This window comes from Dermacentor silvarum, chromosome 2, assembly GCF_013339745.2.
Source record: "Dermacentor silvarum isolate Dsil-2018 chromosome 2, BIME_Dsil_1.4, whole genome shotgun sequence".
In the NCBI taxonomy this organism is placed as follows: domain Eukaryota; kingdom Metazoa; phylum Arthropoda; class Arachnida; order Ixodida; family Ixodidae; genus Dermacentor; species Dermacentor silvarum.
The window spans coordinates 206134370-206159494 of NC_051155.1; the positions used below are offsets into that span (position 1 = coordinate 206134370).

The 25125-nt window shown below is 44.4% G+C and overlaps 1 protein-coding gene across 1 annotated transcript; it reads right to left on the bottom strand.

Moving 5' to 3' along the window:
• Positions 1–3211: 3211 nt before the first annotated feature.
• Positions 3212–23203, bottom strand: LOC119442476 (aldehyde dehydrogenase, mitochondrial-like). Its single transcript, XM_037707374.2, has 10 exons — positions 22917–23203; positions 22609–22713; positions 20342–20482; positions 20168–20247; positions 16882–16993; positions 10609–10851; positions 7507–7609; positions 6197–6381; positions 5429–5593; positions 3212–3373 (listed from the first exon to the last, which is right to left on the bottom strand). Exons 1-10 carry the CDS (start codon positions 23034–23036, stop codon positions 3212–3214), a joined length of 1416 nt encoding a protein of 471 aa, XP_037563302.2. The 5' UTR covers positions 23037–23203.
• Between the last annotated feature and the right edge of the window lie 1922 nt (positions 23204–25125).

Here is a 25125-nt window from a genome sequence, read left to right on the forward strand (position 1 = left end):
GGAGAAGACAGTACAAAGGGAGAGCCAAAGAAAAGTGCTGATGCTGTCTGCTCCCTCCTCCTGTTCAAATATTACTTGATCTTAGTAGTTTAGAACTGGCCATAACCATGAACCAGGCCCCAGCCAGTCCAGTTTTCCGTTCCACCATGATGCAAACCTACCGATTTCACTTCGGTGTAAGCTTCAAGGCCGTATTCCCCAAGCTCACGAGCCAATGCCAGACATCTTGTAGCCTCCAAAGGGCACTGTGCAGTCAACACATCATAGCAGTTCACCCCTGAAGCAAGAAATAAATTTGACAGAATAAACAAGCGTGCTTTCAGAACAAAAACAGCACAAGGTCAGCAGTTGTCTTATTAGCATTGTTCATGCAGCAAAATAAGCATAATACAGTACAGTATATAAATTTTGTGGGAGCTGCTGCAGTTAGAGGTAAAAGTAGTTTGTAGCAGTGTCATAGTGGTATTTGGTTTGTCGCTCGAATTCTTTCGGTCAGAGCCTGTAGAAGCGCAGATTGCTTGCGATTCGAATGTGACGCATGGCTCTCCCGATCTCTCAACACTTTGCCCCGATCTCCGACGATTTCATGCTTTCAGTGCCTTGACACTACTCATATGGGCACTGTAGACTCAACGTACAGCAGCAGTAGAAAGTTCCTCCGCTCTCAATAGCCACTTCTATTCCAACAGCCACTTTCATGGCTGCTACTTTTCTGACATGTGCATGGATCATGTCCAAAAAAAATCAAGAGAGACACTGTATGGCGACTAAAATTTCGGTCACCATTATGCAGTCAACTTCCACTAATTCAACCCTGACGAAACGACGACATTATCCAGCAGGTCGAATTAAACAAGATGCAGAAAAACTGCAAAACACACCACTGATTCATTTGGCAGTATTTGCCCGATTCTAACACTTTCTGCTTGTAAAATGTAGTAAACTAACGTAGAAATGACATTAAGGCTCCTAAACAATGTAGAAATTTAACGTGCACCCGATTTTTTAGCAAAAAAAATTGTTGCACAATGGCGGCCGGTTTTTTAAAGTCAGCTTCGCCACACGGATTTCTTAAAGTCAACTTCACCGCAATACATTCATGTTATGTGGCAAAGTATGCAAATGTTGCGAAGGCAGTTTTGGCTTTGTGTCCAACTGCACCATGCAGGCAATTTCCGGCCTAATTCTCTTTTAAAATAGAGATGCGCGTTACAATAGGGTAAATACCATAATGAAACATTGTGAGCTATGTTTATTGCTTGAAAACATTGCTAGGACGGCCCAAAAAAGGTTTTCAAGAAGAAATTATGTGTTCTCATTGCATTCACTGTCCCCAAAGCTTCGCCGAGACAGGCGCTGCCACTAAAGGGGTTGCTATCGAGGCCACCATAGGGGTCAAGCGTGTGCATGCTGACTGGTCAAGTTCAAATTATCCAGCAAAGGCCAACCTTGGGATCGAAATAATAGTACCGTATTTTACAGCGTATAAGACGTGTTTCCCCCCCCCCAAATTTTTCGTCGGTACGTCGTACAGAACGGGTGCGACTTATGTACCTTTTTCTAATGAAAAAACTGCCGTCAAAATCGGATTTGATATTATGGCCATGCAAAGCGCGCTGGTTGACTTATTTGCTACGAGTTCTGTGCGCGCTATCAAGGTACCGGGTTCTTCTCGTGATTGAGTTCCCGAGCGCCGTGCGAGGAGGAAGGAGCAGCTACACAAGCCAGCGGCAGGCCAACCGCAAATCTATCGACTTCGAAGTCATCGCATCTGCAGATCACTGTCCAGATACGATGTGCGCGGCTGTACAAACTATGGAGTTGCTACCAGAGTACAAGCTCCCCCCTCCCTCCTTGTGCCTTCCCGCTTACCTCCCTTGCGCGCAATTTGACTCACCGTTGCACGCGTTTCACTCGCACATACAGCATACAGCGCACGGGGACGATGTTATCGCCCTTAGGCTTTATGCGGAACATCGCGGCAACCTTGACAGCAGAAATGCGCCTGGAGTGTCCGTATCATTGCTATCACAATTATATAGGAAATATATGGCACCCATATACTTGCGCGTGACCCGTGTTCACAGAGTGAAACTGTCACTAACTTTTTTTTAATCGCTTACCGAACGAATAGGTGCGCGTTATACACCAGTGCGACTAATATATGTTGTTGTTTTTTTTCGGAAAAACTGCCGTCTTGAGGGGGGTGCATCTCGTACAACGGTGCGACTTATAGACCGGAAAATACGGTAGTTTGGGCCCATAGAAATGCATGGGCGCCGACAGGGACCTTCAGCCGGGACCGAATAAACTGAAAAATTGAATTAACAGAAGTCAAATTGACGGAAGTCTACTAGTACATTGGTTCAATGGAGAAGGTGGTAGTGCCACGGGAATATTAGAATTGAGCAGGTCCATAAAATTGGTTGGCGACTGTAAATGAATTCTTTCATTTGTCTTGGCTATGAGCCATGTCAAGGGTGATGAGACTTGGTCACCAACACGGAAACTGTCAACTGTACATGTTTTCAAATTTATTTTCATTGATTCAGAATACATTGAAAATTCAGAATACTGAAATTCAAACCAAAGCGAGTACCAAACAGCAAAAGATTTGAGAGAATATTAAAAATATTGAATATCTGTACATGCTTATAATAGTGTTATCCAAGTGAAATCTAGATTTAGTGACATAAATACTCTATGAAGCACTTATTTAATGGGCAGGAGAAACAGTGCAACATAAGATGGGCAAGATGAAGGATACAGCAGGTCACCTTGTTCCTGTTATTTTGCACTACTTACTGCATTGACCAACTAACCCATATACGTTTTTGCTGTAATTTATTAATTTGCCAAAAATTACTGAGAAGAACTAAATGGGTTTGTTACAAATGAAAAACAAAACTGCTCTAATGAAATATGGCGAGTCAAGCACAAAGCACAATTACACCTCAAAAAACAATACAAAAATCTACAATGTACATTATCGAAGCCACACCAAACTATAAAAAATGTCGATCCCAGCACCCACGATTCCCACTGCACCAGACTTCCCTCTATTAATCTTAGCATGAACCTATCCCCAAAACATATTTATGAAAGCTGGGTTCAACAATGTCAAAAGGGGGTGGGGGCAGCACGGAAGCAAAACATTTTGTACAATCCAATTGATGGACAGTGAGACAGTGATAGAGAAAGCTATTGATGCTCACCAGACAGTTCCAGCTTTGATCCCAGATGAAAAATGCAAGGCCTTCTCAAGGTCTCGTGTGAAGAGGCTTGCAGCTAAACCATACTCTGTGCGGTTTGCACGCTCAATCATCTCGTCAATGTTTTCAAAACGCAGAATCTGCATTACTGGGCCAAATATCTGCAATGGAGAGAAATGTAACTATTAGTATACTACAGTTAAACCTGGATATAACGAAATTGACAAATTCCCGAATAAACTTCGTTATAAAGAGGATTTCGTTATATGCAGGTTCGGCACGAAAATTCGAAAAAGAAACTCTTACCGTATTTACTCGATTCTAACGCGCCCTCAATTGTAACGCGCACTCGTTTTCCATTTTTGTCGAAGCACTCATCCTTGGAATGTCACACCAGGTACCGGATGCATGAACGCGTGTCGTTTCGCACAAGCGCGAGGCATCGGAAACGAAGAGCAAGCATCACGATGGCGTCGTAGCGTCGTATAGTGTTACAGTAGAACCCCGCTGTTACGTTTCCGGGGGCTGCGTTTTCCTGGCTGTTACGTCGTTTTCGGCCGGTCCCAGCACAGCTCCCATAGAACCCAATGCATTGGTAACCCCGCTGTTGCGTCGCAACTGTGGGACCGTTCCCGCATCATCCGTTGCGAACTGCCACCCCGCGCCGGCCCTAGCGGCCATTTTGACTTTTCACGTCGCTTGGCTTGGTGGCTTGACATGGCATTGGCCGCCCAAAGTGCTGGGGCGACAACTATGATGTATTTTCGGTTTCCGCCAGCAAAGTATGGCCCTTGAGATCCGTATCTGCTATATAAAGATGGTGTCTATGATGCGTTGTAGCCCTAAAATTGGTTTTGGCTCTTAGATATTCCGTATAAAGTCCAAGGGCGATAACGCAGTCGCTGCGCGCCATATGCTGTATGTGCGAGTGAAAACTGCCAGGGGAGCCGACGACCGCGTCTAAATCTCGCACGTGCAAGAAAATTAGGGAGGAAACGCGCCTTCTGTTGCGCTCAAGGCACCGGCAAGTGAGCAAGGGGGGAGGGATAGCGGGGCGACGTTGTACTGTACTCTGGCATCAACTGCGTACTTCGTGGCTGCGCGTGCGCAAGAAAATTAGGAAGGAAATGCGCCTTCTTCTGTTGCGCTCGAAGCACCAGCAAGGGAGCGAGGGGGGAGGGATAGCGGGGCGACGTTGTACTGTACTCTGGCATCAACTGTGTACTGCGTGGCTGCGCGTGGTCGTGCGGGCCGTATCTTGAAAGCGATCTGCGTTGGGGTAGTCTAGCAGTGTAGGTGCATCAGCGGCTCGTAGCTTTGTGCGTGCTGCGTGCTCCGGCGGCAGACGAGCTGCGACCGAAGCAGACCAATGAGAGCTACCCCCTGCGCCGATCATGCATGGGCACAGCCGGTCCGGAGGTGCGTGCTCATTCTTTAAAGAAGGAAGGGAGTGCACGCGGCGCGCCCCTCCAGACTGGCTGTGGCGCGGGAAACTGGTGCCATGCGGACAGTGCGAAAAGTCTTTGCTACGGCAGCATTGCCTGCTACGCATTAAAATGAGTATAGCCATGAAAGATCTACAGAATGTGATGAGTTGCGGGCCTATTTCATAAAAGATGTTACAAGAAACGCTTGGCACAGGTTGGGCACGAATCACTAAAATTCTGCATTAATTCTGTAGAATGAAGGTGGTTCAGCTCCCTGCCACAGTTAATATAACATCTGCATCAGTTCTGTCATGACATTTCAACAAAGACCTCATTCGGCCATGCGCAGCACAAGGGGTATCGCTGCACTAAAGCAGCTGGCATATATTAATAACTGATGACAGATGACGAGTTTTCATAATTCAAGCTAAATACCTTCAGTATTCAAGTTACATTGAGCATGTGGAACATTCCCACTTCCTTGCATAATAAAATTCTTCCACATTCTCCAGGAAAAAAAAAAAAACATAGTCGAGCACATCTATCACATTCAAGTGTGACCAAAAAGTACTATCACAAATATGCTAAGAAAAGCGAAAACCAATTGTATAAAAAATTTTGCTTGTACTTGTGTACGACAATGCACATCAAGTATTTCGGGTTAGAATAGGCAGTTGTCTAAACAAGAGTGCAGTCATTATCTTCACTGCACTATACCACAGCAAACATTGGAACAGCGATCAATATACAAGAATCTGGAAACAAGATGACCTTGGCCCCAGCCCATACCTCTTCCTTGGCAATGCGCATGCCATCTTTAACATCCGAGAAGACAGTTGGCTCAACAAAGTAGCCTCGTGATCCATGCCTGGCTCCACCACACAGTAGGCGGGCTCCTTCTGTCTTGCCACTGTCAATCAGGTTCAAGATTTTTCCCAGCTGTTCCTGGTCCACCTGCGTGCATGAGCATCGAAAACTTCACCTTAAAACAAATGCAGCATTCACAGCCTCTCATTCCAGCTTCCCATACCTTGTATGCTTATCCGCAAGGTACATTAGAACCCCTCTGACATGTTTTTTGTTGGACTGCAGCAATTGGGATTAAAGTAAAACCTCACTGGATATGTTTATTATTAATACATTTTCACAGTTATATAGTTTCTGAAGCCCTGTCCTCAATGATAACAGTGTGTTCAGCATATCTGCCTAACATTTTCTTGGCTACATTACAGATATGCCCCTGCAGTCCTACTTGGAAAAACAAATTACAGGGAAAAATATTGTGCTGTCAGAAAGGTACGGTTAGGTGGTACACAATGCATCCAACTGGAGAGGTTGGATGCAGTGGGCTTCTGACTACTCCATTTAACTTATCAGAAAGGTATTGAGCCGTATAAACACAAGTTTTTTACGCTATGCAATATGCTATGCTTAGACCTCATTTTGCGCAAGAGCTGAAGTTAAAAATTGGTAGCAAAGGGAAAGCAAGCATGATAGCACTGATAGAATGACAAAAGTGAAAAATAGTGAAGCGCAAATACATGTCACTATTAATACCTGGGGTCCCTGCGTGGTGTTGGCATCAAAGGGGTCGCCGAGAACTCTCTGCTTAGCAAGTTCCACACTGCGAGCCACAAAGTCATCGTAGATTGCACCCTCCACAAAGATGCGTGAGCCAGCGCAGCAACACTGGCCTTGGTTGAAGAACAATCCAAAATGAGACGTCGCTATTGCCTCATCCACTGTAATGTTGAAACACAAAAGAAAAACTGAGAAGGAAACAAATGCACAACACACCGTGAACGTTATGCTCTTTCTGTCTAGCAGAACACCGAGCCCCTAATTCCGTGAAAAAATGAGCAACTGCATCCGTTGTCATAATCTGTCTGCACAACAGATAGCACACACAGTCTCATGTGTGACATGACCTGACCTAATCTGAATTCACAGAAGTCTTACTCATCATTTTAAGTTGTACCGGTACAGGTGGTCATTGGTGCCACTTGTCATACTTTAAAATAAGTTCCTCAGAGATGTCTTACACTGCAACTAGGTGGAAACAAGCAAGGTCTAACATGCCACCAGCAAGTTAAACTTCTAGTTGCTTTTAACCGTGCAAGACATTAACATTCATTCTGTCTGGTAAATTGGTAGCAGAGGGAAAGCAGGCATGATAGCACTGATAGAACGACAAAAGTGAAAAATCGGTGTTGCCATCAAATAGAAACAGCTCATGTCATCTGTAATCTTTGTTTAGTTCTTGCAGCTGTGAAATAGTGGCAACTGGCGTGCTCAAAGAAATGAATGAAAAATGAAAACATTCTTTAAAATTACTTCCACATGTGTGTGGCTACTCTGTTAAGCTAGTGTTGTTTGCTTCCATCAAAAAACACCGCTCAAGCACTCCGTACAGATGGTTAACCAGCGAAGATGAAACGTGCGGCCCCGTAGTTTAGCAGTGGGTTAATCCTGACGCTGTATTGAAGCGTTTTTTAATTATTGGTTACATGTTTGCATTCCTAGTGGAATGCAAGCGCCAATGGCGGGCTGATGCTGCTAAGCACGACGCCGAGAGAACTCGACATATTGAACGCATGCGACAACGGCGAGCCGAGGAGACGGTTTTGAGGGCAGAGCAGCGCCAACGTGGCAATGGCAGGAACGCATTCGCTAACGACGTCACGAACGGCACTGTCAATGGCGCGCGCCCTTGGGTGCGACGTAGAGAACGACGTAACTGACGGCGCAGCCAATGGAGACGTTTAGCGAAACATAGGACGAACGGTTTTTCGTTTCACCTAGCCATATACAGTTTTCGCTGTAAAAAGCTTAATATAGTGCAGCGTCCAAGGGTTAATTACACTTACAGTCAGCATCCTTGAACACGATGTTAGGACTCTTTCCACCCAGTTCTAATGTGACCTTCTTCAAGTTCGACCTGGCAGCGGTCTCCATCACCAACTGGCCAACCTGTGGACCGCAAGACAGGGAAGGCTTGGCAAGTTTTCCACACCAGAAAGCTCTCAAGAAGTCTAGATCATACATAAAATCATTCTGTTACAGTTATGGTATGTGCTGTTTCTTCAACTATTCTGTCACATGGAAAAATAGAACAAATCGTGTACTTTCAAATATTGCAGCTCTTTTCTTTACACAATATGCAAGGATGAGTCAGAAAGCCTATTTTCAGTTTCTGGCTTATCTTCGACCCCCTGTTCAAAGAAATTGTGTTGAAATATTTTTTGGAATAATGACTATAGAATTCATAACAATAAACCTGTATCCTTAAAGGGACACTAAATGCAAATGCTAAGTCGAAGTGGAGGGTCACCACTCCTCACCCCCGAGAAGGAAGTGGCGACGTCGCATACGCTATCGCATATAGCGTATGCGATGGAGCCCCTATTACTGCTGTAGGTGAATAAAACGGCACCTGACAGACGGTGCTAGCGCTTTTTGTGCAAAACGCGAATGTGCAGCCATGGAGAAACAGAGCCAAGAAAGAGCCTTGGATTCACCGCTTAGGCTGCTCTTGGTCAAGTGGCATGGACCATTCGTGAATCCTGCAACATCACACAGACGTGACATTCCTGCTGCTTGAAGTTTGTGCGAGTTTTGCGAGCCAGCAAAACCAGCGCAGCACTACTGAAACACCAAAACGCGGGTGGCACGGAGTGGAGAAGACGAAAACTTTCGACCGCCCACGTAGTTGTCAAGGGCAGCATCAACAAGTTCTTTTTTCTAAAAATCAAATAGAATTGGACAAGTACCATTTTCTTTCGTCCTATACTGTTATACAACGATCTTTTTATTATGAGTGGTTGAGTACTAGTGACAGAATTATAATGAGCAGTGCCTTCGTCATCGGGCTAGTACTTGAATGCCCCGGGGGAGTCTCTAATCGTAGCCTGCATTTACCTCAATTTCTCTATTACTAGAGCTCCTTTCGCAATAATATTGACGCCTACGGCGTTCTCAAGCACTAATCTATTACTTTCTGTTGACTTAATGTTTGCCTTTAGTGTCCCTTTAAAACATATCTCATATTACTCTGTTCTTAGAATTCATACGCACAATGGAAAGGCTGTAAGGCAGCATTATATTCCTACTGTATTTAACGAGATGCCAGAATCTGTTTTCACTCACGACATACAGTGAATTACGGAAAAGTGCAGTGATATTTGGCACATCTTGGAACATCTATGTAACTAATCAGTCCCTTGTAGTTATCAAAAAAAGCTGTTGCTACTGTCATACGTCACCATACAAGTCTATTTCTGGCTTTGGTGATTCCATAAAATGCCCTAGTATGTTTTTTGTTGTGTGTGTAGAAGTAAATATTTGTATTATTATTACTGCTCTCTACCGTAAGAAATGCTGACCAGAGAAGCATCCCTTTCAGTCCCTTTTCTATGATTACTGTGAGCAACAGCTAAAACAAATTAGCCCCATTTTCCCACACTGCGCACTCACAAATGACAATGCACGCAATTATGAAGATTTCCATTGCACATTTGTTCATGGTGTGAAATGTGCCTCCAAGAAGATGTGGATGTTGCTTCAAAGAGGAACAAACTTGCCCAATACAGTGGCAGCAAGAAAAATGTGACAATACTCTGGAAAGTGCAGTAAACACAACTGTTTGAGGTGCAGAGCAAGCCTTCTCATAAAAACTTATTACGCTGCAGTGACACATAAGAAGTGCAAGTGGCATGCACCAGCAGGGTCCTAGATACCTGGACAGTAATGCAACTTGCACTACGGGCCCAGTTAGTCTTCCTGGACAAATTTCTTGCTTGCAAAGTACCGAACAGAAATTCCAAAGGCTCTTTTGCATTAATAACAGCAAACGTAAGGCAGGCAATAGCCTGTCTTTGATGACTGATCTCTTGCGAGGCTTCTGCACCTGCACTGGCTCAAGAATGCAGGCTGTCACGTTCTGTTAAGCCTTTGGCAGTTGCCACTGTACATATACGGAGGCAACCAAATGTTTGAAACAATGTGCCTCTTCAGAACAGCACACCACCTAGCATCATTCCAGAGTTGCTGCAACCTTCAGCGACCTCTAAAAAATTTTTATTGCACTGCTGCCCCTTGCTTCTGCCAGAACTTAATTTTCGCTACGCTCTATGGTGGCTGTCACCATGGTGCTTAGTATTCCTGCTTCACCTAGTTTACTGCTGCATACTCATGCCTGTGCTTGCGCACTTTATACTATTTGGCATTCTGGCATTCAAGTTACAGGCATCCAGAAAATTAATTTCTACCTCATTTCTTATCACTCTAGGCATTACCAGTAAGTAAGATGCTCACCCACATGGTTCTGCCATAGGTGTGCAACTACTTTGCAAAATGACGGTACTGCCGCGCATTTGTCTTTTTGTAAAACGTGCAAGAACTAACGGAATCTTGGCTAGTTATCAAACAATTGATTACTGCATGTTTCTCATTCGCTCTGTTTTTCTGACAAATGTGCACTACTGAGTTTTTATGGGCGCCCTCAACATGGCATGCCTCGCTCTCACTATGAATAGCCATCGCTGGGATTGTATTCTCTATCCACATCATTTTCCATTCTTACGGCCTTTCGTCATTGGTTAGGACATCACTTGGAGACTACCGCATTTGCTGGCATCGCATCCTTAGCATGACATGTGACAAAAATGGAAAATGAAAGTATGTTTCAAAATGCGGGCCCTAGTTGTGCTGTACCTATTAAAAACAAAAATAATAGTATGACTTATTACATTGGGGAAATGCCTTTCACGTGCGGAGATGCATTTCTCAAAAACACATGTGACCCTCAAAAGGTCAAGTAAAAAATCAACAGCACAGTCAAAGTGATAGCTGTGGTGCCTTGTTGGACCTCAATGCATCTTGACAATTTTTGTAGTGGAAAGTTGTGATCTTGCCATTAAGTGTGTGAACCTTGCGGAACTAAGGTGCAGAAGAAAAGAATGATGGCCGACCTCTGTGGAGCCTGTGAAGGCAAGCTTGTCGACATCCCTGTGAGCTGCAATGGCTGCTCCTGCTGTAGGGCCCATGCCAGGCACCACATTGACCACGCCAGGCGGGAAGCCAGCCTCAGCCACAAGAGAGGCTACATGAAGTGCCGACAGCGGAGTTTGCTCAGCTGGCTTCATAACCACTGTGTTGCCCATTGCGAGTGCAGGACCAAGCTTCCAGGCCTGCATCAGTGCTGGGAAATTCCACTGCAAGGCATAAAAACAAGAAGTGGCATTGTTTGGCAAGTTATACCGGTGTCACATGGGACATTTTCGATTGTGATCGAGCCCGATCCAGATCAAATTTCTTGATCGCAATTCACTTAGTGCAAGCCGTGGAAGGGAGCCAATCATGATTCACAAATTCGATCCAGGTGTGGCTTGATCACGATCAAAAACACCCTGTGTGACTGAGGTGTGTGTTTTGTGTGTGACACACAAAACAGCTTCACTATGCAAACCACTACACAGCCTGGATTTTTTTTTTTTTAATAGCCTACGCCATACATTCCACCACTGCAGCTAGGTTCTAAGAACTGGCAGAAGATACAGTTTGCAAGATTAACTGGCTTAAATCTGTTTGTTTGCAAAATACTGATCACCAGAAAGCTTTTTAGACACTGGGGCATGTGGACATACTGCAGAGTTACTCTCCAGGGCTGACATATTTTGTGTAATTTTTTTGAACACAACTGCGATTTAAGTTGCTGGTGGGCAACTGGAGCTTAGCACCATATTGTGATGAAGTTGGCTACAGGCAAAGCAAGACAGACAGAAATGCTAGGGTAGATGACATTATTGATGAATCAGTACCAACTGATTAAATTTCAGTATTTATTTATTATGGAACTTTCACATGCCTAATATACTCCATTTCATACATAACTGGCAGAAACGTGGAATCTGGAGTGACCTTTTGCATCACCTGCATTTGCCACCAAAATGTAGTGCATCACATACAGTATGCTGAACGTGCGAAAATGACAGGCAACTCAACGCCACAATAACTTAATACACTGCAGTGATAATATACAAATGTGGTAGTAATTACACTGAAGGCACCTCAGACCTTCCTATACAGCGCAAAATGTGTGGTGTTACATTCCGCGACTGCCCTTTTTGCATGGCTCTTACAGAGAAATGCCTGCGCTCACTTCCAAAACATGGTGCGTCACATATTAAAAGGTAAAGGAGATACACATCAAGCAATTCCATGTAATAACTGCTTGCATTGCAGTTATTATTGCGATAGCAATTATATGGACACTTCAACCGGATTTCTGCCGTCGTCGCCGCCGTGAGGTTCCGTATAGATAAAATCTTCGCCGCGCGCCGTATGCCCGAGCGGAAGTGTGCGGGGACGCACGCTATCACGGAGAGCGAACGCACTCAATCTCCCACGCGCAAGCAAGGAAGCAGGAAGCCAGCGCCGGAGGGAGCGGGGGGGGGGGCGCACTTCTACTCTGCCAACAACCGCGCTTGTCGCGCGCCCGCACCGTCTCTTATCTCCACACGGCTCTGACCTTTGTATGCGCTGTGCATTCGCCGTTCAGCAGTTTCCATTGAAGCGATAGACCACACAAACCTTCGCCCGCTGCGGCGTATGCGCTTGCTGCCAGCGTTTTGACAGTCGTTGTCTGCAGTCATTCAGTGTGATCTATTCATGTTTGTGCGCGCTCACACCACGCTTAATCATTCAGTTAGTAATAGTCGGGCCACACTTTCCAACGCACGCTACACATGCAATGCTGCCCGGATCAGCAGTGCAGCACTACAGGTGTGTCCCTTCGCACGCGCTGCCCACGGGAAGCGCTTCTCATCAACACCACCATTTCACATGCGTCTTCTCGTTGTCATCGAGTCTCTCTTCATGTCGGTGTACTTACGCCGCAGCACACCTGCTTACTTAATCAGCCCATGTTTACTACAATTCATATTGCTACCAAAGCCGCTCACCTTACTTCATATGACATTGCTGTGTTGCTATCGCATTCATTGCTTCGCCCTTAAGGCGAAACTGTGACATTTTTGTACACGGTGATAATTTTTAAATTGTTATGGAATTGTGTCAGATAGCGTAATTCTTGTCCTTGAGCTGGATTATTCTAAGAGGCAGAGATTACTAGCACGAGAAATTTGAACACATATTGAACAAATGAACAAAAATGTACTAATTAACTTCTCAATTAATTGATATTTAAGAATTGCAGCTGGTGAGCTTGCAAGACTATCCCCTTGAAATGAATTTCCAGGATGACACCACTTTTGAGATACGAGGTCTGTTAGAAAAGTATCCGACCTTTGGCCGAAAAAAAAAAAAAAAAAAACTGGCATAACTGGAGCGTTGGAAACCTAATCGCCCTCAAAGCAGTCTCCTTGGGACTCCACACACTTCTCGCAGCGGTGCTGCCATTCTTGGAAGCATTCCGAGAATGCCTCTTTCGGAATGGAGTTTAGCTCAGCTGTCGTTGCAGCCATAATGTCGCCTCTTGTCTGAAATCGCGCTCCTTTCAATGACATCTTGATTTTAGGAAACTGCCAGAAGTCGCAGGGGGCCATATCAGGAGAGTAAGGAGCCTGTTGAACTACAGGAGTCTGGTTTCTCGCCAAAATATTCTGAATTAAGTACGAGGAATGTGCAGGAGCATTGTCATGATGGATGCGCCAATTTCCTGTTGACCACAACTCCGGTCTCTTGCGCCGCACAGCATCACATAGGCGACGGAGGACATCTCTGCAGTACTCTTTGGCGATTGACCCTGTGGTGCGTACTCGTGGTGTACCACACCACGGGAGTCAAAGAAAGCAGTCAGCATCACTTTGACGTTGCTGCGCACTCGGCGGGCCTTCTTTGGTCTTGGTGACATGGAATGCTTCCACTGTGACGACTGGGATTTGGTTTCTGGGTCGTACCCATACATCCAAGACTCGTCACCAGTGATTATGGTGTTCATGAGTTGGGGTCACTGTTTGTGGAATCCAGCATGTCCTGTGAGACTTCAACACAAGGTCGCTTTTGCTCCACCATGAACAGCTTCGGCATGAATTTCGCCCCAACTCTCTTCATGGCCAAATCTTTGGTCATAATGGAATGTGCAGAAAAAGTGCTGATGCCCACCTCTTCCGCAATTTCTCAGATAGTCACACGACGACGGTCCCGCATCACCACAGCGTTCGCTTCGGCAATGACCTAGTCATTTCGGCATGGTGATGGCCGACCGGAGCGTGGCTCGCTCTCCACCGATGTTCGGCCGTCTTTAAACTGGTTGTACCACTCCTTAATCTGTGTGCTGCTCATAGCATCGTCACCGAAAGCCGTCTGAATCTTCCGAATAGTTTCCACTTGGCTGTCGCCCAGTTCCTAGCAAAATTTGATGCAGTAGCGCTGCTCCAGTCGCTCCGTCATTTTCCTTGTAATAAAAAAAACCGACGAGAGCACTGCACACTACCTCACTCAAACGCTGCGTCCCAGCGACTGACACTATTGGCAGGCGGGAAACAATTTGCGCATGCGCACGAAGGTTCAAGGTCGGCTGATGCAAGCGCGCTTGTTTCATATCCATCAGGTGTTCGCGAAAAAAAAAAAAAAGGTCGGATACTTTTCGAACAGACCTCGTATTTCCCGAAGTGTGGAATCAAGTAGATGGGCATTCCAGTTACTTTTGTGCTTCAATGCATAAAAGAGCCATTTTGTTAAAAAAGAAAGTGGAACAACAGTGCATTTTTACAGCAAGTTTGATGGCACATATTCAAACTGCCGTTGTTCGGGAAATTCATTCCAACTGGATACGCCTTGCAAACTCACTGGCTACAATTCATAAATTGCAATATGTGCCGTAAGGTAACTAATTCAACTAATTCAACGTAAGGTAACTAATTCAAAAGATAATTCATAGATGTTTTGTTATTTAGTTCAATATGTGTCTCGATTTCTCGTGCAAGTAATCTGTCTGAATAATGAAGCTCAAGGACTAGAATTATGTAATCTTCAACAGGCTATTTTTAAATATTCAATAAAACTTAATAAAGATCATACTGTATATGAAGTTATTTCATAAAAGGCATCAATAGTCCATATAATTTCACCATGAAACACAGTGCAAGATTCGCATGACTGCATTATTTGTGTAGCTTCCGCAGCACTGACTTCAAAGCTTCATTACTTGCAATAGCACGTTGTAGTGTTTGCACTGGTTTGCATGATCTTTTGTGAAGCCTCTTCTGTGCCGTATGTCCACGTGCATGTATGCGTGCGCGCGCGCACACGCGCGCTCACACACACACGCACGCACACACGCACGCGCACACACGCACACACACACACACGCACGCACACACACACACACACACACCAAATTCTGCTCGTCATTTGTCGAGTACATGCTTGATGGCACCACATTACTGTACCACAGCAAACAGGTTTTAAACAATGTATGTGGTACCTGTGCCTAAAGCGAGCAAGAGCACATATGCCAGTGGCACCAAGTGAAAGAGTCCTTTCACAGGGTATCGAAAGTCCTTTCAGTCACAGTTCTATGTGAAGAGCATTTTTTTTTTTTTTTTACATAGAAACATACACAAAGGCACACCAAGTAAAAGAAAAGAGAAGAAGCAGGCTGACAACTGCTACTGAAAGGGGCACACCTGCCTGCTTTTCAGGATGGAGGGGATGGAAACAGCAAGGGAAGGTAGGAAGTGTGCAACAAACTTTAGCTTCATGCAACATACACATTGACAAACACCACAGCAGCACAAGCATTTCCTTTTCTGCTGGCTGCGTTTAACCCCAGAAAAGTGCCTTCTAATTTGGGGTGTGCGAATTTTTGAAGTTTTCAAAATAACGAATAGAATATTGTCCTATTTGATTTGGTCATAAAATCAAATAGTCACTGTTCGATCTGGTCCTCGAACCTAATAATCACTATTCGAAAATATGAATATTTTTCTAATAGTTTTGGAATACTACTTCATGTTGACTGTACAAAATCAGACATGACATTGAAGCAATTTGATAACTTTCATTCCATCCACAGTGCACACCACCCACTAGAGCACTGTCATTCCGACAGCAGACTTTTCTGGCTAAACATGATTGCTAGCAATGAAATGCTGTTTAGACATGGCATTCAACAGTGAGTATTGTTCGATACAATTTATAGATGCTACACCTGTGTGCTCTCTCATCAGATGAAAAATGAATACGTTTCACTGCAACTTACTTTATACAATAGTGGCACCATCTGCCACAACCATTCAGAATTGAGAAAATGTGCTTTTTTCGCTCGGTGATCACTGCAGACAACACGTATTTCTCGTTAGGCGATGGAGGCATCATCATCATCATCATACAGTGTATATTTTTATATACACTGCAGGATGAAGACTTCTTTTTCCCTGCGACCTCCAATTACCCGTCTTACGCTAGCCGATTCCAATTTCCACCTGTCAATTTTCTGATTTCATCACCCCACCTAGTTTTCTGCCGTCCTCGACTGTGCTTCCCCTTCTCTTGGCACCCATTCTGTAACTCTAATGGTCCACCGGTTATCTACCCTACGCATTACATGGCCTGCCCAGCTTCATTTCTTTCTCTTAATGTCAACTAGAATATCTGCTATGCCCATTTGCTCTCTGCCACACTGTTCTCTTCCTGTCTCTTACCGTTGCGTCTAATATTTTTCGTTTCATACACACATGTAATGGGCCCACAAAGGAGCCTATCTAAACTATGATAATGCATGACTGCATATGCTTCAAAGAGCCCTGACAGAGTCTGCAAGCAAACTTTTTACTTGCTCCTAATGTCCCTTGTGCGCTTTTATTAAAGGATACTTTATAATGTACAGTGTAATGAGAGAAACTTTATAATGTTGTGAATGCTATGATGTGGAAATAGTCTGATAATGGTGAGAGGGCTGTACATTATTTGCAAACTGTTCTAAAAATATTCTATTAACTTCTGCCACTATTTAATTCATATTCAATTTGTATTCAGTCTTAAAAAGTACTATTTGCGCAACCCCACTTCTGACCACAACACTTTACACAGGCTGGAAAAAACGTGAAACAAAATAACAGTATACAATGAATAACAAACAGGACAAAGACTTATAATGATAATCTTATTGTGCAGCACACTGAAAACAATCGAAGGTGCCGCCCAGTATTTTACTAAGATAAAGTAAATGAATATGTAAGTAACTCAAATGAAAAGCAGGTTATCATAGACGCACTCACGGGAATAATCTGCCCGCACACACCAACAGGTTCGTGGCGTGTGTACGCAAAGTAGCTTCCATCAAGTGGGATAGTCTTGCCATGGTTCTTGTCTGCATAGCCAGCGTAGTACCTGCATAAAGAAGGAGTGAACCAACACTGCCAAATGAACAACCACAGCACTCAAGAGCACAGAAAGCAAGAAGCGACATTCTTTTTATAAGCAGTTATGGCGACAGCAAAGTGTTAGACTGCACAAAGTAAGTTTTAAGCAGCTGTATAAGTTGCAGTAAACATTCCCTCTTAATCAAATTAACAAGCATGGTGTCTCGCATGCACAGGCAAACAAACAGATCTTACTCGATGACCGCGAACACTGGCTATCAGAACGCTGGCGTGATGAAGACGCAGGCAGAGGGGAGAGAATGCTTCTTGCTGCCTTTTGCGTCAACGTGTTTCTGAAACTTTATTGCGCAACCTCTAACACTAGGCACGCTGGAAGATAACGCACATGAAGCCACCAGCCACATCGGTTTGCCCAATCTTAGCAACCGCCGCAGATTAGTACCTCCAAAATAGAGCGCACGAGCTGCGTATATATGCGCTCATCCGCGCGGACAGCCAGCGCAGCGACAGTCGGGCTTGAGGAGACGCGCGCTCACCTGCCACCCCCTCCCCCACCATGCACACGCTTGATCACGTGGCCAACATTGATTTCGCATGAAGACTGCGCGCATCAAGCGACCATCTTTTTCGGCTCACCCTCACACGATTTCCCTTGCACCCACAGCATACGGAGCATGGGGATAGGATCTTATTGCACCTCGACTTTACACAGAACATCACCGACGGCAAAAATTCGCCTGGAGTGTCCGTATTTAATTACTATCAAAATAAAATGGGGGACCATTGGCAAAGTGTGCACGATGGGCACCATGAATACTGCCATTCAATGCAACCGAGAATATAATGTATTGCAAATGATATCATTCCAAGGTAGAAGACAAGACTATTTGTTATGCAGTGCATGTAGATAGCAGAATGAAAATAAATAAAGGATACGTAGATAGCAAAGGAATTAAGGAGTGCATGCATGCAAGGTATATGGACTTCAACGCCAGCACTAAACCGGCTTCAAGCGCAAAATAAATTAAATGCTGGGGTTTGACGTGCCAGCACCACGATATGATTATGAGGCACACCGCAGTGGTGAAATCCAGATTAATTTTGACCGCCCGGGATTGTTTAACTTGCATCTAAATCTAAGTACATGGGTTACAAGTAACGTCTTGCATTTCGAAATACGGCCGCCACGGCCGGGACTATAGAACCCTCAAACTCTGGCTTGGCGCGTGTTCAAGCACAAAATATGACGGTCCAACTTGCCCTTGTTATTAAAGAAATGGCTAGTTTCATTTTATTACATTTCTTTAGGTTGTTCGTGTCCAGAGCTGAGTAAATAAATGCTCAGCAGGTCTCTCTGTTGTCCGTGTCCAGAGCTGAGTAAATAAATGCTCAGCAGGTCTCTCTGTTGTCCGTTAAGAAGAATGCACTCCAGCTTCGATTTAACGAAATTTACCATGAATCAAATTTTATTTGTAAAGAAACAAGACGACGTTAAGCCACTGTAGCTGTAACTACATTACCAGTGCGATTGCACCGTCCCCTTCGCCAGCATTTAAAGAAAGCAAACAAAGGACGACAAAAGACGTACGCGAGACGAGTGCCAACGAGAACCAGCAAACTGACGGTGCGGCAACATATCCGTAACGAAGGGGTGGGCGGGGTTACGCGAGATGAAGGCAAACAGGCAATTACAGCCTAATGGGTTTATCAGCGGTCCAAGACACGCGCGGTTACCGAGTATATCAATGTTATAACTTTGGCGATGTACGCCTCCCCGACCCAAGACAAGAAAGCTATTTTTACGCACGAATGTAAAGATGCGTTTTGGGGTGAGCGACAACCACAGCGCTTTGGCTGCTGCATCTCCGCATGCAGTGTCTATCATCTATCAACGCAGCGCCAAGCATGCAGTCTGGCGGCCTTCGTTACATAAATTGATGCATTGTGATCCGTCCGACGACTCGTGCGGCGGTCATGCTGTATGCTTTGGTATCGCTACAGAACACCTAAGTATTGCTCCTCCGCTGCGAATTCACACGCCCATGCATATTATGCGCACTCTTCACTATAGGAATGAAATTTTAGGTAAATAAATTATTTACACTGCTCGAAAGCAGAAATATGGTGGCTAGCAGAAACAATTCGCGAGAAGGAGGGTGACGATGGTGATAGGAGGAACCTTTATGTGCTAAGCCGGCTATGCTGATTTGGTGGCTCAAATTGAGGATTTAAGTGCGGAAAACTCAACGCAATGCCCATAGTTGCGTGCTTAATATGCTGGAGAGAAGTTTCAGCAGGAGAAAGTTCAACAAACCAATTGCTAATTACTTGCTATACTAATCTCAGTGTTTTCTTTCTTTAATTTTGATTATTTTTTATTTTTGTAGAAATGTACTGTCCATGCTTAGAAATAAAAGTGAATTTAAATTTTCATTGATAGGGAACTGTTTAGGCATCACAAGGTTAAGTGGAGTGCGATGAATACATGTGGCATATAGCAGTAAAGAAGCCTAAAAAAATGACAAGGTCATGCACAACCTCTTGTATGCATAAAAAAGTCATGATATTTGCTAATGTGAAACAACTGTTTGCATTGACGAAGTGCTAGATTGTTATGCAACCATTGCAGATACTACCTCCATTAGAAAACTGTGGTGCTAATCGTTTAGGTGGATAGCTAGAAATACATGTGAAACTCGCAATTAAAGGTATTAGGATGACGGCACAACTTCACTATGTCTGCCCATGTAATCACTACAGATTTTAACCTTGCCTTGCCTAACATATGTTTGGTTACCGTTTCTTTTTGTGCAAGTTTCAGTATACTAAAATACCTGTGCTGGTCTGCTCCCCACAGGCAAAAAAATGGCAATGTCATGTACAAACTCTTTTATGCATAAAACAGTCATGATTTTTACTAATGTGAAACAACTTTTTGCATTGGTTAAGTACTATATATTGTGGCTATCCAGTTATGCATACACACACTCCTTGCAATGAACAGGCAGAAGACAATGCCTGGCATAAATGCATATAAATCGCAGAGTTCGTCATGCAAAGGTCACGAGTGGCTTTTCATAATGCACAGGTAGATACAAACGTAGAATAAAAATGTAAGACTACGTAAAGACAAAATTTGCATTGAATGCGTAGGCATAAAAGAAAGGTGATGAACTGGTACCTGAGGCACTTGATGACAAGAGGCAGATCAATATTGTAAGCATCTGCAAAAGGCTTCCCGTTGTCCAATGTCTCCAGGCTCTGATTATAAATAATGGTAGACGTAAGAAAAAGCAAGTTTCCATTACATGTGTGCTTTAATAAAACACTCAATCAGTAAAGAATATTGACTCACAGCAAGGAGGCAGCGATCTCGTTCAATAAGGTCAGCAAGACGATTCAGCAGGACGCCTCGGTCAGAGGCGTCCATGGTGCGCCATTCAGATCCCAATTCAAATGCCTGCCTAGCTGCTCGCACAGCTTTGTCAACATCAGCCTAAAAAAAGCAGGGTATATTTCGATAACTCTGCAAGCACAAGCATGGCATTTCCATGGAAGAGGTACACAGTGGTACACATTGCAGGCCAACAAAATAATGAGAGGAATATACTAAAGGAAGCAATGCAGAAAAAACAGAATTGACTAAGTCACTGTGCAATTCAGTTTACAGACCAGTTCCATAAGAACTAATACAGGGTCAAGTATACCATGTCCATGGATGTGTTTTAGATTTCTCACCATCACCCCCCCCCCAGCTCCAGAGCCAGAAAAATTCCAAGTCTAAGCACTCTGCAAAAGCATTTTTTTTTTTTTTTGCACCACAATGTGGAAGCAAAATCTGGTGTTTGCCTTTGAGCAAGTTTCAATGCAGGCTGAAGAGGTAAAATACTTAAATGTAAAAGACCCTGAGGCTTTACACGAGCAACATCTCTCAACTACAAGTAGAATATTTCTTTCTCTGCTCACTTTACCTGATCATATTGTTTCATTATCATTAATTTTGAGAGAAGGGGGGGAAGGGGGGGAAGGGGGTTCTTTTGGTTCCAGAGTCCCTGCTTACCCCAGCATCACCAAACCAGTGACAATTCCATAGAGGAATACACAGAATAATTTTATGTTTCTTCTTCTTTCTGGGGTTTTATGTTCCAAAACCAGTTCTGATTATGAGGCATGCCGTAGTGGAGGGCTCCGGATTAATTTTGACCACCTGGGGTTCGTTAATGTGCACTACAACGCAAGCACATGGGCGTTTTTGCATTTCGCCTCCATCGAAATGAGTCTGCCGCGGCCGGGATTCAATCCCGCGACCTCGTGCTCAGCAGCGCAATGCCTTCGCGACTGAGTTACCATGGCGGGTGGAATAATTTGATGTAGAGAAAAAAAGCTATTTGTGATTCGATAAATTAGACCTAGCTGGTTGGTGTGTTTAATTGGTGTATTTTGAAGTGTTCCCCAACTGGACTGATCTTCAGTCTAAGATTTACCTTCAAGATCTTTATGGATATGAACTAAACAGTCACAGTTAAGGTCTTTTCACAGAAAAACACAGAGAGCCAAACACATTCAGCAATACATAATACAGTATCAAGTTTGACTCATCACAGTGCCCCATACTGGTATTATTACATCCTACCTGCTCATTTGCACATCCATAATGTAGTGTTTGACAAATGGTTTTGAACTACATGCAGAACCTACTTTGATGTTGGGTATAAAACACATTGAGATCACAAGAATTTTACAAAATGGATTAGCCTTGGAAAATAGTATGCTCAACATCACTGACCCTTGATTAAACCATCAACACAATGTTAAATATCAACACCTCCCTGTCTTTTTTTGGCTATTTCTCCTTTTTATTTAATCTTCTTGCATACCCTAGCACAAATCGGGATATGTTATGTACTGTCATGTGAAATTTTCACAGAAAATATAATGTTCATTTTGCATAAAAATTACATCAAGTGACATGTATTTTCAAAAACTTGGCTAACAGATACTGATGGGCTAGTTGGTTATCCATGACTTAATTCATAGCCTCCTCGATCAAGGAGGCTATGCTTAATTACAGTAGCACACTTGAAAAACACGGACACAGAACATGAAAACACCTAAATGTTTTCTTGGTGTCTCTTCAGGGTGGTCAATCATGTGTTCATTTTTCAAGTGTATCTTTTGCATTTATTTAACTAAAAATTAGCAAATGCATTACTGATAATGTTCTCACGGTCACGAAATCGGCCAATATAGCGTTGGTGAATAGCATTACGTTAATGTACTGTTTATTAGAAAGCTACTCAAATATTTGTAACACGTAATGCAAGGGTGAAAAAAGGTGGCATCCGCTCTGGACCTGAACGGCTTTTTCCCGCCAGTCGACACACGTCCTGACCCTTCGAGGAGCCACCACTGGGTGCACGGATACCACCACTGGGTGTACGTTGGGTATCCAATATTGCACGCATTGCGGTTCCTTCTTTTTTTTTTCCTTTTATATCTAGGATTGTGGTGCTGAATGGCCAGTTGGAGGCATTGTGGACCGCTTTGCAGGCCAATGAAATGGCAATGAATTGCCATATATATATGACAATTCTGGTGAGGGGGAAAAAAAAAATGCCTTACCTTATCGCCTTCCTGAACCTGAGTAATCACTTCTCCCGAGGTAGGGTTGACGGTGGGAAAGGTCTTACCCGAGGCGGAGTTATGCCACTCATTGTTAATAAATATCTGCAGAGGAAGCAAACAGCAAGTAAAGAACTGTAGCAGTAATAAAACAGAAATCGTGACGTCTAAATGGCACTGCCTGTGCACTCAACTGGCATGCCGTTGCTGCATTTCTAGAAAGATGTTCAATTTTACGCAAAGGTAAGACCGTGGGTCAGACTATCCTCGCTTCAGGAGTCGTTCAAGCCCCCTCCATACCCCCTCACCTGGGTGTAGGCGATGTCAGGATTCCGCACAGGCTCTGCGGCAACGGCAGCGGTGGATTGATGGAGCACGCCGCACCGCCTGACGAGCGACAAATTACGCGCCGCTGCTCGGATAAACATGACTGTCAACGCCTCGTAGTTCCGCACGGGTGATCAAGCAAGCGCCGGGAGCCGATTTCAACAACTGTGTCTGCCACTCGATGACAAGTAGCGAGCAGAGACAGCAACCCAGCAGGGGACGACAACCTGCACCCGGCTGGCTGCACCGCTGCACTCGACACTCGTACCCTCCCCATAGAATCCCTCCCTGAGTTCCTACTCTCGCCCCTCTCGCCACTTCGCTGTCGCCAACGCATTCAAGGAGATACAAGCGATAATCAAGCAAGTGCCTGCTAGCGCGACGTCTCCTCGGCCCATTCGCTACATGTCACAGAATCTATATAGACCGCCCAGTTTGTCTAGTAGTGCTAAAGATAACGGCGCAAAAGCAGATAAGTTTCTCAGCTCGTTCACCGTCGCGCGCAGTCGCAAATATTTACGTGGAGGGAGCGCAGGCGTTCTATTTAAGCATTCGAGAGCGTACATGATTTCAAGAGGGGGAAATGGCACAAATTCGCCCAGTTTATAATTATAGAGTGTACTTTATATATTTAACGTTGCAAAATCGCAATGCGCATGCTGCGCATCTTAAGATCGAAAGGTCGTTTTTACATGCCGACTAAGGCAGGGGTGGGGGGGGGGGGGGGGGGGGGGCTGCGGGGCTCGAGCCCCCTCCAGAGTTTTCGAGCCCCTAAAGTGTTAGTACCGGAGTTCTGCTACCCACATAATTTGAGAATTCTTTTGCATTGCCTGTACCTTTCAGTAGCGCACCCAGGATCTCTGCCGGGGGGGGGGGGGGGGGGGGGGGACAGTTTGCCCAATACCATCTAAACAGCGCTAATTTCAATTTATTCACGGGAAATTGTCAAAAAATGCGCTTTTTTAGAGTGTGCAGACTATTGCGCGTCTTACATCATAGTTGCAGTACTCAAATGCGCAAAGAAAGAAAAGGGGTTAAACAAAAGGGGGGGGGGGGTTACAACCCCCGAACCCCGTCGGTGCGCCACTGGTACCTTTTCACTTTTGTTGTGGCTAAACGCTTACGGCATCATTGTTGGCGCGGACGTACACGGCTTTTAATTCATACTTTCGGTTTATTTCTGCAAAATGTCGGCGCACTCACTCATGAGTGCACTCACTCACACTCATTTCAAAGGCGTGAGTGCGAATGAGTGTGAGTGCATGTGCACGAGTGCGAGTGTGAGTGAGTGCCTGTGAGTGTGAGTGGAGGGGAGTGCGAGTGCGAGTGAGCGCCAGTAAAGAAAAAGAGAGAGAACAACTGTATTTAAAAAAAAAAAAAAAATAGACCCCAGTCCGGGTCCCGCCAGTGAATGTGAGTGGAAGTGAGTGCTGTGAGTGTGAGTGGAGGTGAGTGTGAACGTGAGTGAGTGCGAGGCCTGGAAAAAATTATGGCGAGTGAGTGTGAGTGAGTATATTCTCACACACTGCCGACCTATGCCAGTGCAAATCCTGACAATAGGATAGGATAGGAATAAACTTTATTTGTCCAACGGTTATGGCTGTTGGTGCGGACAAGCTCATTAGAAGCACCAGCGGCGGCTACCTCATCCGTGTTTCCTTACTTCAACTTTCTTTTTTTTTTTTTAATTTCCGCTGCGAACACCATGCACATACACAATATATTTTAATATATACACAGGACAAAGTTTATTATATTTTTTAAAGAGAAGGGAGTGGCCAAGTAAATGGATAGCCTATGCCTTGAGAAGGAATATGTTGATGTATGTTCACCTCACTTCAAATTACTTTGCGTGCTTTTTTACCCTGAAAAAAAAAAAAAATGCAGACTTCAGTCACCCCTTCGGTAGAATCTTCTATCAACGGCGTGTGAAAAGCACGTGAGTGATTTGTGTCTCAATATTGCTTCGCTTTCCAGTAGCCAATGCTAACGACTGGCGACAAAAAAAAAAAAAAAAAAAAAAACGCTCTTCTAATTACTTAAAACATTTACGCATTAGGGATGGGAAATTGTCTTTTGCATGCAGAGACCATAAATACGGGGTGGATGGATGGATGGATAAAACCTTATTCCATCTAATTCAATGTGATTGGGCCCCTAGATGTCCGGGAGCCCCCTGGCCGACATCTT

Excerpts from the sequence above, each read along its gene's own strand:
- LOC119442476 (XM_037707374.2), bottom strand. The coding sequence starts at position 23,036 with ATGTTTATCCGAGCAGCGGCGCGTAATTTGTCGCTCGTCAGGCGGTGC. Across the intron at positions 20,483-22,608 it reads AGGTTCAGGAAGGCGATAAG|GCTGATGTTGACAAAGCTGT; the intron begins GTAAGGCATTTT and ends TGCTTTTTTTAG. Across the intron at positions 3,374-5,428 it reads TGCGCATTGCCAAGGAAGAG|ATATTTGGCCCAGTAATGCA; the intron begins GTATGGGCTGGG and ends TCTCCATTGCAG.